The sequence below is a fragment of the Podarcis liolepis genome, assembly GCF_965112155.1.
Source record: "Podarcis liolepis genome assembly, chromosome: 4".
In the NCBI taxonomy this organism is placed as follows: Eukaryota; Metazoa; Chordata; class Lepidosauria; order Squamata; family Lacertidae; genus Podarcis; species Podarcis liolepis.
The window spans coordinates 4,022,350-4,038,197 of record NC_139558.1 but is presented as its reverse complement, the minus strand read 5'-3'; the positions used below and the strand labels follow the sequence as shown (position 1 = coordinate 4,038,197).

At 41.9% G+C, this 15,848-nt stretch overlaps 1 protein-coding gene and 2 long non-coding RNA genes across 6 annotated transcripts in view; 2 read left to right on the top strand and 1 right to left on the bottom strand.

Annotated features, from left to right (window-relative positions):
- Positions 1-674, bottom strand: part of TDRD3 (tudor domain containing 3) — a 64,942-nt gene extending 64,268 nt beyond the window's left edge. Inside the window, exon 1 of one of the 4 annotated variants that reach the window (XM_083501178.1) lies at positions 361-674. In XM_083501178.1, coding sequence (XP_083357304.1) covers positions 361-401 — 41 coding nt within the window. In that variant the 5' untranslated portion in view covers positions 402-674. The remainder of the gene's footprint in view (positions 1-360) is intronic. The other 3 variants (XM_083501179.1, XM_083501180.1, XM_083501177.1) reach the window with 3 other exon arrangements.
- Positions 1-15,848, top strand: part of LOC310706086 — a 1,025,148-nt gene that overhangs the window by 440,911 nt on the left and 568,389 nt on the right. The gene's annotated exons all lie outside the window — the stretch shown is intronic.
- LOC310706091 lies at positions 7,273-14,449 on the top strand. Its single transcript, XR_014525660.1, has 3 exons — positions 7,273-7,385; positions 12,201-12,286; positions 12,876-14,449. It is a non-coding gene; the product is annotated as an uncharacterized lncRNA (long non-coding RNA).

Genomic DNA, 15,848 nt, shown 5'->3' with positions numbered 1-15,848 from the left:
CAAGGCAACCCTCACCCAAGTTCTGCAAACTTCCGAAAAGCAGCCCAGGTGCAAAGCGGTGCGGCCCTTGCAACCCCCGCCCTCAAAACCCGAGAGGCAAAAACCCCTCCTTTCCTCGCCAACCCCGCCGGGCACGCGATATTCCCGCCCTCCTCGGGGAAGTTTCCTCCGCGACCAGCCCGCCTCTCGGCCTTCCCCGACCCACGGGCGCCTTCAAGGGATAGCTGAATGAATGGCAAACAGCGGTGAGGCCTGCGGGGAAAGGCTGCGGCCCAGGAGGCCGCGCCAGGCAGGGGAGCCGCCAAGAGGGGCGAGAAGTCGCTGGGGGGCTGCCCTCCCCCCCCCCGCCGCCCCACTCACCAGCCGGCCTCCGGGAGCGCCGAGGCGCCTCTCTCGGCCATGGCGCCTCCTCCTCCTCCTCCTCCTCCTCTCCGCCCCCCGCGGAGAAAGGGCCACGCGGGGAGGCCCCGGCCCCGCCCGCCTCAGGCCCCGCCGCGCAGGCGCAGAGGCACCCGAGGGGAAGCACCCGAAGCCGGGGGAGGGACAAGGAAGAACGGCAGGCCCCCTCCCCCTCCGCCCGCCCGCCCGCCCCTCCCGGAGCGCCGCTCCGCCGACTCTCACGCTGCCGGAAGTCGGGGAGTCTCCGGCGCCCCCAGCTCCGCGCTTCCGCTTCCGGGTCGGAGGCGGGCCTTTCCGGCGAGCGGGCCGGGTCTTCCTCGAGCGCGCCCTTCGGGGCCGAGGCTCTGGGGTCGGGGAGGCGCTTGGAGGGGGGGGGCAGAGCCAGGCAGCGCAGCCCGGGATTCTCAGAAAGGGGCCCCACCGGACACTCAGTTAGCCTTGGGCTGAAGGGGGGAGGGGCGTTTTCTTGTTTATTTTGTTTCCAGGTAATGTATTTTTCTGCTTTTATACTGTAAACTGCCCGTGGTCCTCGGGGGAAGGGCAGTAGAGAAATGATAATAATACTACTAATAATAATAATATAACTCCATGAATAAATTTAGTCCTGCACTGTGTACCGCACCGTTCTTAAAAAGAGAGGGGAAAGTGGCTTGTGGTCCTGCAGTGTGAATGCGCTGAGAATATAACAAGGTCAAAAGATGCGGCTGAAATTGGGTGCAGAAGACCCTTCCTCCAGGTTGCTCGACCCGCTCCCTCTCAGACTCCTTAGCCCGCTTTTTCCATCACTGCACCAAGAAAGTGGAAGGTTTGGGAGGCAATGAGACCACAGTCCGTGGCTGCTGGGAGGAAAGGATTCAGTGGGGATGGAGGGGATCTTTGGCTTTTTTGTTTCTGATTTTAATAGTTTCAAAAAATGATATTTGATGGGTGGCTAAAGAAACAATTTAGAAACAGTTATAATCAAAGCATGTATTCGTACCATCCATCATCCACACAGCAAAGGCCTTATGTTTCAGGAGCTAAGTTCTAGTTAAGTAAATAGCGTCTAAAGGAGCTGAATCCTAGAGTGCTAACCCTGGAGAATCTACTCTAGCAAAGCAGTTTTGAGGGACCACAGTAAATTGCAACCAAAACCTAGATTATCAGTGCAATTCCAACCATATCTACTCAAAACTAAGTCCTGTTGAATTCAGTGGAGCTTGCAAAATGTAAGGTTTTGAACAAAGCCTAAGGGAACATAGTCCTGTGCCAAAGAAGCTGGCCAGGGTAAATTAAGCCAGCGTAATGTTACAGTAGTAGCAGGGCTGTTGCTGCTGCTCTGCCTAACCCTGGCACAGTGGATATTTCATTTAATTCATTGTATCCCACCTTTCCCCCAGGGAGCTCATAGTGACTTACATGTTTTCCATTGCTCCCCATTTTATCCTCACAACAACAACCCTGCAAGATAGGTTAGGCTGAGAGGCAGGGACTGGCCCAAGGTCACCCAGGGAGCTTCATGGCTGAGGGGGGATTAGAACCTTGGCTTCCCAGGTCCTAGTCCAACAATATTAACCACGACACCACACTGGAATACAAGCTGCCATCGCCATTGTGCGCACAGTCCAGGAGGGGAAAACACATACAATTAAATTGGCAGAGACATTACAGTAGTGCCCAACAATCAGCGACTGCTGGTGATGATACCCACATTGCCACTCATACATGAAGGGAGACAGTGAATTCATAGTGACAGGGATATGTCACCAGCACATACCTTTGCACACAATATGCAATGCAAGACCTCTGTGCTGCCAATCTGTCAGTCTCAGTTGCACAGCCAGCAACAAATGCACTGCTGCAGGCAGGGGTACAAACCCCCTTACACTTCTCAAAAGCATATTTATTTATGTTTAATTATTTTATTATATCATTTTTTTAAAAAAAAAATCTCCCATTAAAGTCAGTGGGAGAAAAAAAATCCATGTACCAGGTTTGGAACAGGAGAAAGTTTGCACCATCAATAAGGCCTCCAGCCTCTGAGCCTAATCAGGCTTCCCCATTTGGCCCATGAGGCCATTACAGTGAAACCACACCCACTGCAACTTACTGGGGTCAATTATATGAGAGTTTCCCACTAATTTGCCAAATTCTCTAGTATTGAACCAATGATTTTGTGTGTCTTTCCCACCCAATCAGCCTGACCCTACATGGTTCTGGTATCTCAATACCCAGCAAGCGTCGCCTATGCAAGTTTAGAGTATATGAAGAGGGATTTTGAAATCAGTGGGCTTTATTTCCATGAAAATGCATTTTGAGTCAGAACTCCAGCACAAGAACGTTCATTGTCAAGTATCATTTAACAGTTCGTTCATAAATAGCAGTTCATTCATGAATGGAACATTAAGTACCACTGATGGCATTGCTGTAGATCATTTATGCACACCATCTATATAAACTGTTAGTAGCCTGAAACTATCACCTGCATGAGATAATTGATTAATGTATTTAATAATAGGAAATTAAATTGTATCACATAACTGACAGATCTTTTAATTGATTACTTGCCCTTTTAACTGATTATTTTTTTAAAAAATTAATCATGTACCAAACTTAAATATCTGTCTTTTTGAGACATTGAAAGAAGCATAAAGCAATGTAACTTCCAAAAGCTACCACTCATTGCAGTAACAAACTAGAAGCAACATAGCTTCAGAAACCAATGCACTTTATGGGCCCCTTAAATGGTGTTAAAAACAACAGATGCGGCAGCATTACTGGAGATAAGCAGGTACAGGTTGCTTCAACATTACAGGCCTTTAGTGCTGAGGCCTTGCTCTTCATAATGAGCTGAACTGGAATTAAAACAGAGCACTTAATATAATGCTATATAACCCGACATAGCCCTTTTCCCATGGCCAAGATCTTTCTATAATGTCACAACAAAGTCCAATTCAACAAAGGTCCTCTCCAATGTTAATTAAAAGTCTTTTTTAAGTAATAATTTTTATTAAATCTGCAGTTTTACCTCTTAAAGTCAACATTTTACATACTGTTAGATATCCCATGACTTCCCTCCTCTTTCCTTGGTTCATTTTATTTATCTTTCATTCCTGCATATTTTGCTGTAACCATTTCAGTCAGTTCACTTTTACATCACTCAAACAATAATTACACAGTTGACTTTATCTTAATGCTACCAGCATTTTCAGTTGTGTACAGTTCTTTTCCATATACTCAATAGATGTTTTCCACTTTTCTTTGAATATATGTTCTCCTTGCTCTCTTATCCTACATGTTAAACCTACAAGCTCTGCATATTCTACCATCTTACGTTGCCCGTCCTCTTCACTTGGGACCTCCCTCACTTTCCATTTTTGGTCTAACAATTGTTGCATACATAAATAAATTTTGTTGAAACTTAGGGACTTGTGTTTGAATTATTCCAAACAAAAATGACTCCAGTTTTTGGGGAAAGTTATTTTAAACATTTTTTTAACTCATTTCCCAATATTATTTTCCCTTTTTACATGTCCACTACATACGAAAAAATGTTCCCTTCATTTCTTTACATTTCTAAATGAAACATTCTACCTGAGTAGAGAAAACATTTCAGATCTACAATGGTGGTATACATAATATTTGTGCTTTTCTTGCAATATTTATTATTAGTTAGATATGCCAAGATGAACATGCTACCTAAAACCTTGGCTCTAAAACTTGCTTGCTCATCTGGGGTAATATTACTTTTGCGCACCCAAACTTCTATTTTAAGAAGCAAATATTTAGCCTACAGTTAAGCAATGACATTTGTAAAATAATGAGTTTGTAATTTCTAGGTAGTGCTCTATGGCCCTTCTTGTAAAAATATATAATAATAAAAGCAGTAACTCTCCACCACACACAAAAAGAAAAAGCTGATAGCATCAAAATGTTTAAGAATCAAAGGAACCCACCATTCAATGTTTTTGTGTGATTCTTAAAAAAAAATAATGCAGGAAATACTCAAATAATTCATTTTTGATCAGATAACCAATTAAGTCTTTTACCTTCATGTCAATTGCAAGATGTCATTTAAATTTCATGCAGTCAGTATGAACTACAGAGGTCTGAACTACTTTATTGAATGTGTAATAAAATATTACTCCTAGAACTATTTTGGAGATGTATAATCTATAATCAACTCGCATAATACAGCTGCATCCAAATAATGAAGCAATTATTTCAACAGGAGAGGAGTTGCCCTTCTTTGCATTTTCCAGGTCTATAGAATTCCCTTTGAAATGCAAGAATGAAATGATGAGAATTGTGCATGGCATTCAAAGTGCGGCTGCACCATATATTTGTATTAAGACACAATAATGTTGACAACTTTCATAATGATCCTTCACACAGTATGCTTTTTTCACAGCTGCTGTTCACTGGGTCGATGTTTCATTGAGCTCCATCATAACTCCTAGATTTGTTTGCTTGGATATTACATCTTTTCAAATCTGCATCCATAACTTTTAGACAGGTTAAAATATAAAACTAAAGATTATAATAAATGTTCATAGATAACATATCAAACAAGTACTAAACCATCAAATAAAAATAACGCTGTTTCAACTGGCACTGCTTAGAATTTGAGACTTTATGTGTAATCAAAACCCAAAACAAACAAATCATAGTGAGCGAATGTGGAGACAGCTTGTGGGCCACAAGCAGGCTTCCAGTGAAATATTTGCTGCCTGCTGGTTGCTTGGATGCTGGGAAAGAATCCTGGATCATGTAGACCTTGGTCTGATTCAGCAAAACACTTTTGAGCTTAAGGTGGCAAGGTGCAACTGGAATCAGTACAGTCCCTTAGCTTCCAGCCTGAATCAGCATTGTATTGCAGAGTTTATATCATTTTAATTAATAGTACCTTTACCGCTGAAAGTATGGAGAAAAGTCACACATCAATCCTGTTATTAGCCATCATAGGTGCTTAGATTGGGCAGGCTTGATCATGACCTTCTGCACTCTAATTGTATCACTGCAACTATTTCCCTTGTTTTGAATGACACTGGAGAAGTCTGATGGGCTGGACTTAGGAAACTTGGATTCAACGGGTCACCCAGACATTAGGGGTTTTTGGCAGATCAATAATTTGGCCAAACCCAGAGGTGTTGCAAGGAGGAAATAGGATAACCTCACATCAATTGCCCTGAGCTTGCAGGTGGTGCAGGGTATAGATGTGAAAAGTAATATTTTATCTGTTTTTGGCATTTATATGTCATTGCATAAATATCTCCTAATCAACTGTCATCTGAGAAGTTCACAACTTAAAAAAACAAAAATCTTACTACATACAAAGCTAAATCAATCACAGCAGCATAAAATCCAGCCAAGGGTGAAAAACAGTTCAAAGCCTAAACAGCAACAGAGCCATAGTTGTTTAACAGCATCGGAAAGTATAGCAGGTCTTCACCGGGTTTCAAAAAGTTCATAATGTAGGTTCTGGGCGAGCTTCTCTGGGGAGAGTGTTCCATAAAATGGGTGTCAGAGCTGCAAAGACAAATACTATAAGAACAGTCCACCTAAACCACAAAGCATTGTTAGCACTCCATCTCTTTTTTAATCAGTTTTATTTATTTATTTTAAAAGAAACTTTCTTACATTTATATTCCAGGTTGGCATTGGCTACCACCCCAACCTCAGCACTGCCACTGCTTCTCACTGGCACCGAGAAGAAGAAAGTTGGCCCTGGGCAATGGGAAGACCTGCAGGGCCAGCCCCGTGCCCTTGAATAGAGGAATTTGAGTCTCATGAATGCACAGTCATCCACCTGCCCAGCCGCTTTCCTTCCTCCAGGCCCCTGGTCTCTCCTGTCCTCATTACTGCAGTGTTTCACGTCTCCCTGCACAGGGAAGCTGCTGTTCCCTCTCTGGGCCCGGCTGAATTCCTCCTCAAAGCGGCAGCAGGCATGCCCTTCTAGTCATTCTGCTTGGAGCTTAAATGGTGGCTCACGGCAAGGTGTCTGACACTCCCGAATGCCTCTTCTTTTTAGGCCTGCTTGGAAGGAAGCCTTTTGATCTGCAGTCCAGAAGCTTTGTATCACAGTGTGGTACGTTGGCTTGACAGCCATGGACAGAAAGTCTTTACAGAGGGTGGTGAACACAGCACATGATATCATGGGCTGTCCCCTGATCCCCCTAGATAACATCGCAAGAGATTGTTGCCTTAGGAGAGCGAGGAAAGTTCTCAGGGACGATTCACACCCCGGCCAGCACCTCTTTAATCGTCTACCCTCGGGCAGGAGACATAGAAATATAATCTGTCGTACCAACAGGCTAAAAAACAATTTCTATCCGTGGGCTGTTAGGCTGCTGAATGCAAAATAATATAGTGCAACTGACTTTCGGAGTTGGTGTGTTGTGTGACAAGCACACAGAATGCAATGAGATTGAGTGATTTGGAGGGGGAGGGAGGCTCAGTTAATTTCATTGTACACAGGTTGTACATTGACAATAAAAGTAGTATTATTTGCACTTTGTCAGTAGACAACATTAAGCAAGTGAACAGGCAGTACAGCAAGCTTAGTTCTTATAGAAGATGTTAATTTGCATTACTGCTGCTTAGAGGCAGCAGGGAGACACATCAACATCCAACTAAGGTAAAGGGAAAGGGACCCCTGACCATTAGGTCCAGTCGCGGACGACTCTGGGGTTGCGGCGCTCATCTCGCTTTATTGGCCGAGGGAGCCGGCGTACAGCTTCCGGGTCATGTGGCCAGCATGACTAAGCCACTTCTGGCGAACCAGAGCAGCGTATGGAAACGACGTTTATCATCCTGCCAGAGCAGTACCTATTTATCTACTTGCACTTTCACATGCTTTTGAACTGCTAGGTTGGCAGGAGCAGGGACCGAGCAATGGGAGCTAACCCTGTTGTGGGGATTCGAACCGCCAACCTTCTGATCGGCCAGTCCTAGGATCTGTGGTTTAACCCACAGTGCCACCCACATCCCTTAACATCCAACTACTGGTAATTAATTTAAACCACTTGCTGAAACTACTCTGTTGCTGACTCTGTGCTAGCTTCTGTGGATGATTTTGCCTCTCTAAAGTGAGCAGCTTTACCCTCAAAGCAGAGATTCTTTTGGTTTTGGTTTCTTGCTTTGCTCTTCATTTCCCCTCATAATCTTTTTGGAGGTTGGAGGAATAAAGGTTTGCCCGCTCTGTTTGAAACAGGCTCTCTTGGTAGGCTGTCCTACCCTGCTACCCTGAGGAGATACAGTCTAAGAGTTAATAACTGGGTCTTCTGTATTGTAATCAGAGCAGATCCTTTAAAAAATCCACCATTTATTGATGCTACTGCATCAAATTTGTGTGAGATATAATTACTGGTTATGTGTTGTTTGCCATTCTTGAACCCCAACCTGTACTTCCCAGCTCCACCATCAAAATAAAAGAAGAAGGAAAAGCAGCCTTTCTAGAAACTTCACAAGTCCATTTCAAAGTGTTTTCCCTATTCATCAATTTTGGCAGTGAGGATTTGGCAGATGCCAGTACATACCCTATGAAACTGCATTTTGTTCAGTCAAGCCACCTGGCCCCACACTGTCCAGTCTCTGAATTACGGCCACTCCTCAGTTCTGCTTTTAAACTTGTTCACAATCTGAAGTTAGGGGTGAGCAGTGAAGTGGCCAAGCTTGCTGATTAGGACACCAGATTGCTCAGGGCAGTTAGAACTAAAAAAGAATGTGATGAACTCTCAGGGATCTCTCCAAACTGGGTGAATGAGCATTGAAATGGGAAATCTGGTTCAATGTATTCTAGTGTAAAGTAATGCACATTGGGACAAAATACACACATCTACACTCATGGGCTCTGAACTGGTGATGAGTGACCAGGAACAAAAGTTTGGGGCTGTAGCACAATTAAGATGGCAGCTGTGAAAAGGGATAATTCTGTGTTAGCAATAATGAGAAAAGGGGTTGAAAATAAAGCTTACACAAGGCTATGTTTCACCAACACTTGAAATACTGCATACAGTTCTGGGGGCCACAACTCTTCAAGGATATTGTACTGCTGGCAGATATCTAGAAAGGGGCGTAAAAAGCTAACTGTCATCCTTACTCTTTAATCTTACGTTCCCAGAGGCCTGGGGGGCAGAGGCCAAGACATGCCATATGCAGCTGCCTTTTGCCGAGTCAAACCGACCTTTAATAATAACCAAGTCCCTGAAAGGGAGCCAGCAGGCTTGGTAGGTTGGAATTGGCTCCACTTTGAATTCCTCTGATTCCATCCAGAACAAACAGTGTCTTAAAACTGATTTGCTTTGTTGTGATGCTCATTACTATACAGTCCTTGTTTACTTTTCATATTTGTGCCCATTACCAAAGCATGCATTACAACCAGTTACAGGAAAACTCAGTAGCACATTGCTGTGATTCACAGCTGCAATATTGTTTTATTTTCAGTTTTATTGCTTATATTGTTTGTGTGTACATATGTATATTTCATTCTTACAAGGCAGTAATTTAAACATAAAACTGTGTTTTATTTATGTATTTACTCAAAACTCTGGAAAAATTAAAGTTAAAAAGTAAAATAAAGTAAAAAAGGGGCAGGTGAAAGCGAGAGTGAAGTTGTAAATCTTGCTTTATGTTTGGGTTGTATTCAGCTTAATTTGCCAGGAAGCTGCACCCTGTGTTTGTTAAATGTTTGCCTTTACATTTTCTAACAGATGGAACATGGGCATTATCAATGTTTCTACTAAACAGCAAATGGCACTGCAACGTAAACACAATCTTGCAGGAGGCTGGTCTTACATGAGCATCTTTACAATCTGGCGGATAGTTTGCACATTTAAAGGCATCTTATTTTTAAACCAACTGCTCCTGCATTTCCACATATTGATAGGGGGCATTACTGACGCTGCTGTACCAGAACTTGCTTTTCAAACCATGCCTAATGTCTATTCCAAACTGAAACAGGAGACCCATTCTTTTCTTTAAAAAATAAAATAAAATTTACTTTATTAATAAAATAACTCCAAGATTAAAGAGCATAAAGAAATATTGCTATAGCAGGTTGAAAGCAGCATAAGGTTGGGCATTCTCATTGACCTTATTTCTTTATTTATTTATTTAGGTCTGTCTTTGACCATTATTCTCCTATGTCTTTGGTCTCAAGGCATCCACAACTCTGGTATGAAAAAAATATATACTCAGTAGCGACAAACATTAAATATGCTTTTAAATCAACCTTATTTCTATCCCACTTCCAAACCATCTCCATCTCACATGATTTTCTCTGATACATCTTAGCCCATTTTGCACAGGTTTCAAAAGTTTTACCTTCCAGTACAGAATATTCCGCCTGGGCAACAACAGCAAGGGAGAAGCAATGCCTCTTCTTCCCTTTCAGCTCATAAACTCTAAACTCCAGCTGACCTTTTCTGGTAACCGCCCAGTTATCCTATTGCAATGTATTTAATCTGTGGCTTCCTTTGAAGATGGTTCACAAACTACAGCTAGTGCAGAGTGTGGCTGCTAGATTGTTAAGTGAAATTAGAAGGTGTGAACATAGAACGCAGGCTCTGACCCAACTACACCTGCTGCAAATTTGTTTCCTAGCCCAATTCAAAGTACAGTCATACCTGTTGAACGTTTTGGCTCCCGAACGCTGCAAACCCAGAAGTGAGTGTTCTGGTTTGTGAATGTTCTTTGGAACATGAATGTCCGATGTGGGTTCTGCCACTTGCGATTGGCTGCAGGCTATTGGTGGTTCAGTTTGGAAGCTGCCAAGCAGGAAACAAATTAACTTCTAGTAGTTGCATGCACGTGTATTGTCCTAATGGATCACAACAGATACCAGTCTATTTAGCATGATGTTGTTATTTACATAATAGTCTAGAGGCGTTGAGTGTGAAAAAAATCAATATGAAAGGGGGATGGGCAACATATCAGAACCTAATAAAAACAGAAGGTAAATGGAGGCTGAAGTCATTTGAGGTAGTTAAGGAATATGTTAATGATTGGCTGCATTATTTTCAAATCAATGAAATGTTTTAAAAAGATCTAAGATTAAGAGGCTTTGAGGACAAAGAGTCGAAATTTCAGAAAGAAATAATAAATAGTGATTTTAAAGTTTTGGCTAAAATGTATAAGATATTATTAGAATGGCATACAAAGGATGAAGAGGTAAAATCGGTTATGATTGACTGGGCCAAAATTTTGGATATAATATACAAATGGAGGATTGGGAGAAATTATGGAAAGAAGGTTTAAGATTCACTGCATGTACAACAATAAAAGAAAATGTGATGAAAATGATGTATCGATGGTATGTAACACCAGTGAAGTTAGCAAGGATGTATAAAGGATGTAACAAATGTTGGAAATGTAAAGAAAAAGAGGGTACATTCTATCATATGTGGTGGGAGTGTAAGAAAGTAAAAAGCTTTTGGGAAATGATATATAATGAATTGAAGAAAATGTTTAAGTACACTTTTGTTGAGAAGCCAGAAGCGTTCTTACTTGGTATTACAGGGAATGAGATAAATAAGAAAGAAAGGAAGCTATTTTTATATGCAGTGACTGCAGCAAGAATTTTGATGGCTCAGAAATGGAAGCAAGAGGAGCTACCTACACTAGACGAATGGAGAATGAAGATGACGGACTATGCAGAACTTGATAGACTGACGGGAAGGATCCGAAACCGATGAGATCAGAGATTTATAGAAGATTGGGAAAAGTTTACAGAGTATATGCATAAATTAAGTGATAATCAAATAACGCTTGTAAGCTTTAATGAAGCTCTGCAAGAAGAAATGTCAATGTGAGTAAAATAAGACTTAACCTATAAAAATAATGGAAGTAAGGTTTTAGAAATGTGTAAGAAATTAAGAAGGGAAGGAGTATCAGTCAAGTTGAGGGAAGTCAAAAAGAGAATGGATATAAAAAAGATGTATGAACTGTATAAATTTTGTATTGGAAAAATTGAATAAAAATAAATTATATAAAAATGTCTCACAATAGTGGGAAAACTTTCAAGTTCAGGAGAATTCAAACACTTGCTCCCTATCATAATAAAGACATTTACCAACATGGCTGCCTTTCCTTTCAGCATCTCATGAAGTAGCCGACTGTGCACCCTCTGTCTCATGCCTCAAGCCCACTCACTCACCCACATAAAAACACACCCAAAGAGATAGTGCTCTGTGCAATCGCCTGTGAATCTTGAAAGGCAGCATCTCTTTTTAGAACTTTAAGCCAACTGCCTGAGCCCAGTAGCTTAGTCCTTCTGTTCCAGTCAGGAAAGTCATCTTGACAGGAGACTCAACACTAAGCTGTGGAGAGAGTGGGGAAGCCGGGGAGGGGGGGTCTCCATGTAAAAGAAACAACTGGTTGCTAATTCATGGCAGACACAGGCCTGTCACAAGTGTTTCTCCATGCTGTAGTTTTGCAAAGAAACTTATAGTTATAAAGTTCAGGGAGAAAGTTCTGCTCCCAAAGAGTCCAGTTTGGGCAGCTATCCCATAACTACTTAACTTGAGAGTAAGCCCATTAAACTCAGTGGAACTTTCTTCTGAGCAGCCATGTATGGAACGGCAGTGTAAAATTGGCTATTATTAAATGGAAGCAATTTATCTCTTTTGTCTTATTATGCAAATAACCTTCCAAAATCGAGCTTAACATGCAATTTTTATCCAAGAATATTTTTGTGTGAAGCTATTCTGAAAAGATTTGTATCTTTATAATTAGGAAGGGCAAATATATTAAGAAGGATAAAAGGATAATTTTCTAATCTCCTGTTATGCAAATTAGTTTATAATTTTTATCATTTACTTCAGAACTGGAAGAACAATGGAGCTTTTGTTCACATGCAAGGGAGTCTCCGTTGTCTGCTTGACATGGTGCAACTGAAAATTATCTCAAGGCAAGTATTATTAATGGCATGAAGAGACTGTAAATACATATCAATTAGCTACATGCACACATATTAAACTAGTAAAAGAAAAGTTAATATTTTACACACTAACTTTAGCTCTTAACCTCTTAGCCCTTCAGTTTCCAATAATGCAATTTCTACCCTTCTGTGTTCCATATTACAGAACTCTGTACTTATCTGTAAAGGTAAAGGTACCCCTGACCGTTAGGTCCAGTCGCGGACCACTCTGGGGTTGCGCGCTCATCTTGCTCTATAGGCCAAGGGAACCGGCGTTTGTCTGCAGACAGCTTCCAGGTCATGTGGCCAGCATAACTAAGCCGCTTCTGGCGAACCAGAGCAGAGCACGGAAACGCCGTTTACTTATCTTAGACGAAGCTTATTTCATTAGGGGTTTTCCCCTCAACATGTATTTCAAAATGTTAAGAATAAACCTCAACAATAATTGATATAACATGTTTTACATGTATTGAGTATTGAAGTAAATTATTAGAAATCAAAAGAACAATATTGTTGGTCCGATCACAAAACATCCCCAGAGTGGATTATTATTATTATTTTCTTGTTTTCTCAAAATTAGCCAATACGAAGGAGGAGTTACTCCAAAGAAAGGAACATAAAGGAGGTTTTCCCCTGCCGGATATACTATGAGGCATCCTGTCTTTGTTGGTTGAAGGAATGGATGACATCAGAGAATTCACATATTCTAGACTTAGAAGGTCATTACTATTTTTGGTTGGCACGCTTATTTATGGTATGAAAAGGTGAAAGTTCATAAAGGACTTACAAATCATATAATTAGGGGGGAAATGTACAATGTATGGGATAAATACAAGAATTTATTAGAGGTAAAAACACCACTTTAGCTCTCACCATTGGAAGCTATAGCGGTAAAGAAAAAGAATATGATAGAAGGGTGGGTATTATTGGAATGGGAGACAAAGGATGAGCAAGGATCCTCAATGATACATTGGGCAATAGATATTGGTCATAATATAGACATGGAAGCATGGGAACAATTGTGGAATATGGATATAAAATTTACAGCATGTTAGGGTCTAAGAGAAAATTATATGGGTCTTAGGGTCTAAGAGAAAATGATATGAAAATGTTATATCGATGGTATCTAACACCGAGTAAATTGAAAAAATGTATAAATCTAAATCAAATAAGTGTTGGAAATGTAAAGAGAAAGAAGGTTCTTTTTATCATATGTGGTGGCCTTGTAGGAAGGTTGTAGCTTACTGGGAAATGATATATAATGAATTGAAAAGGATGTTTATAATAACGCTTGTAAAAAACAAACAAACCCAGAAGCTTTTCTTTTGGGAATTATAGGGACAGAACTACCTAAACTGTATAGAATCTTATTCATGTATGCTACTACAGCGGCAAGAATGTTACTCACCCCAAAATGGAAAGAAGTCCCAGCAAAGGTAGAATGGATACAAAAACTTATAGAATATGTAGAAATGGCGAAACTTACTGGAAGAATAAGAAATCAAGATAGCAATTTTTTATATAAAAGAATGGAAATGGTTTATTGAATATTTACAGATAAACTGTAAACAGATAAGAACATTGGCAGGAGTATTGCAATAACTTGCAGTTTTATAAGAGTATATATTTAAAGTCAATGAATAAATGAGCAAATTAAGTTAATTTGGATATACGGAAGTTATTAAAAATAAATTTAAGGAATCGCAGAAAGAGGGGGAAGGAAGTCAAGTTTTGAAATGTTAAAATGATTGTCAAATCAGTGAAATATATAAACCTGAAAAACATAATTAAATTTCTTTTTTAAAAAAGTAAGTGCTCATTCTTCTTCAAGAAGGTCTTCTCAGTAACTGATAGTAAATAATGCCATGTTATGAGGGGAGGGCCATTTTCACTTATTTCCAGGGTGCACCTATCTGTATATGTATGTGCATTTCTGTTGGGTGAGTGATTTCAGCAGGATACAGCTGACAACAGACATGACTGATAAACATGCCTTGCTTTAAGCTGGGCCCTTTTAAATGGAGAGACTCCTCTCACGGAAGGTGGAGCTAGCCTCTGAGCTAGAGCTCAGCTCCTGTTCAAGGCTCAGACTGAGGATGGCTAGCTATCATTGAGTCAGCATCTGAACTCTGCTTTTGTGGAGTCTCCAATCTGAGATCTGTATGGAACTGTCCAGGGTGCTGCTGAAGCCTCACATCGCATCTGCATTGCAGAGTCGGTTGCTTAAAGCAGTGTTTCCCAACCTTTTTTGGGCAAAGGCACACTTGTTTCATGAAAAAAATCTCGAGGCACACCACCATGCCAGATGGGGAAAGGTCACTTTTTACTTATGTAAAAAAAAATAAAAAAATAGTAACAGCATAGAAGGTAATGGTTATCTCTTTGATGTCTGATGGGAGGGCATTCCACAGGGCGGGCGCCACTACCGAGAAGGCCCTCTGCCTGGTTCCCTGTAACCTCACTTTTCACAGTGAGGGAATTGCCAGAAGGCCCTTGGCACTGGATCTCAGTGTCTGGGCTGAACGATGGTGGCGGAGACGCTACTTCAGGTATACTGGACCGAAACCGCTTAGGGCTTTAAAGGTCAGCACCAACACTTTGAATTGTGCTCGGAAAGGTACTGGGAGCCAATGTAGGTCTTTCAAGACTGTCGTTACGTGGTCTCGGCGGCAGGTAGCAGCGCTCACAGCTTACGGACTGCACCGTGTAACAGGTGTCTGGCCCAGCAGCCTAAGGCGGACAAGCCACTGAAACAGGCATTCAGAATCCATTCATTTCATAAAACCTGCAGGGCTCAATCTCTGTGTTTGTGTATGTGTGTGTTTCTGTTTTGCCCAAGGGTCTGGGGGTGGGAGAGAGCTCTTTAGCATGATGCTTTTAAAACAATTAAATTATCAACAAACAAACCTGATGATACGAATAGCAACGTCAGGTGCTACCGGGGGGGGGGGAGAAGGGGGCCTACTCGGAAGTAAATACTGCGTCCAGGCGCAATTAGCGCTGATTTAAGGTGCACCAAGACTGCCTAAAAACCTCACTAAAGATATGCAACAAAGCGCTTTGTTGCAGAGGGGAGAGTTTGTGCACCGTGGAGGCTGGAGGGCTTCTATTCTACATGCGGGGGTTGGGGGGGCGAGGAAAATGTGCTCCGTGGGGGGGCGGGGAAGGCAAGAAAAGGAGCTGAGCTCTAACTATAGGCTCCCACGCTTGAGCGATCCCGACTCGGTGGGGCGGACCACCCTCTCTCCTGGAGGAGGAGGAGGAAGAGGAGGAGGAGATTCCCATCCATGGCGTGGCCTCCCGCGCTCCTGAACGGGAAATCTCTGCAGCCCAAGACTCTCCGCGAGGCAGCTCCTCCCTTCCTGCCTTGAGCCACCGCCAGCCGCGTCCCCCTCCCCAGTTATCTGCTGCCTGCCAAGCCCCGCCCCTCTTCATTGTCCTCCCCTTCTGTTTATTCCCCTTCCTCCATCCCTCGCTTTTTCCCCTCTCTTTCCTTTTTTAAAAAAAATATTTTCTCTTCCCCTTCTTTTTTTTCACCCTTTCTTTATTCTCT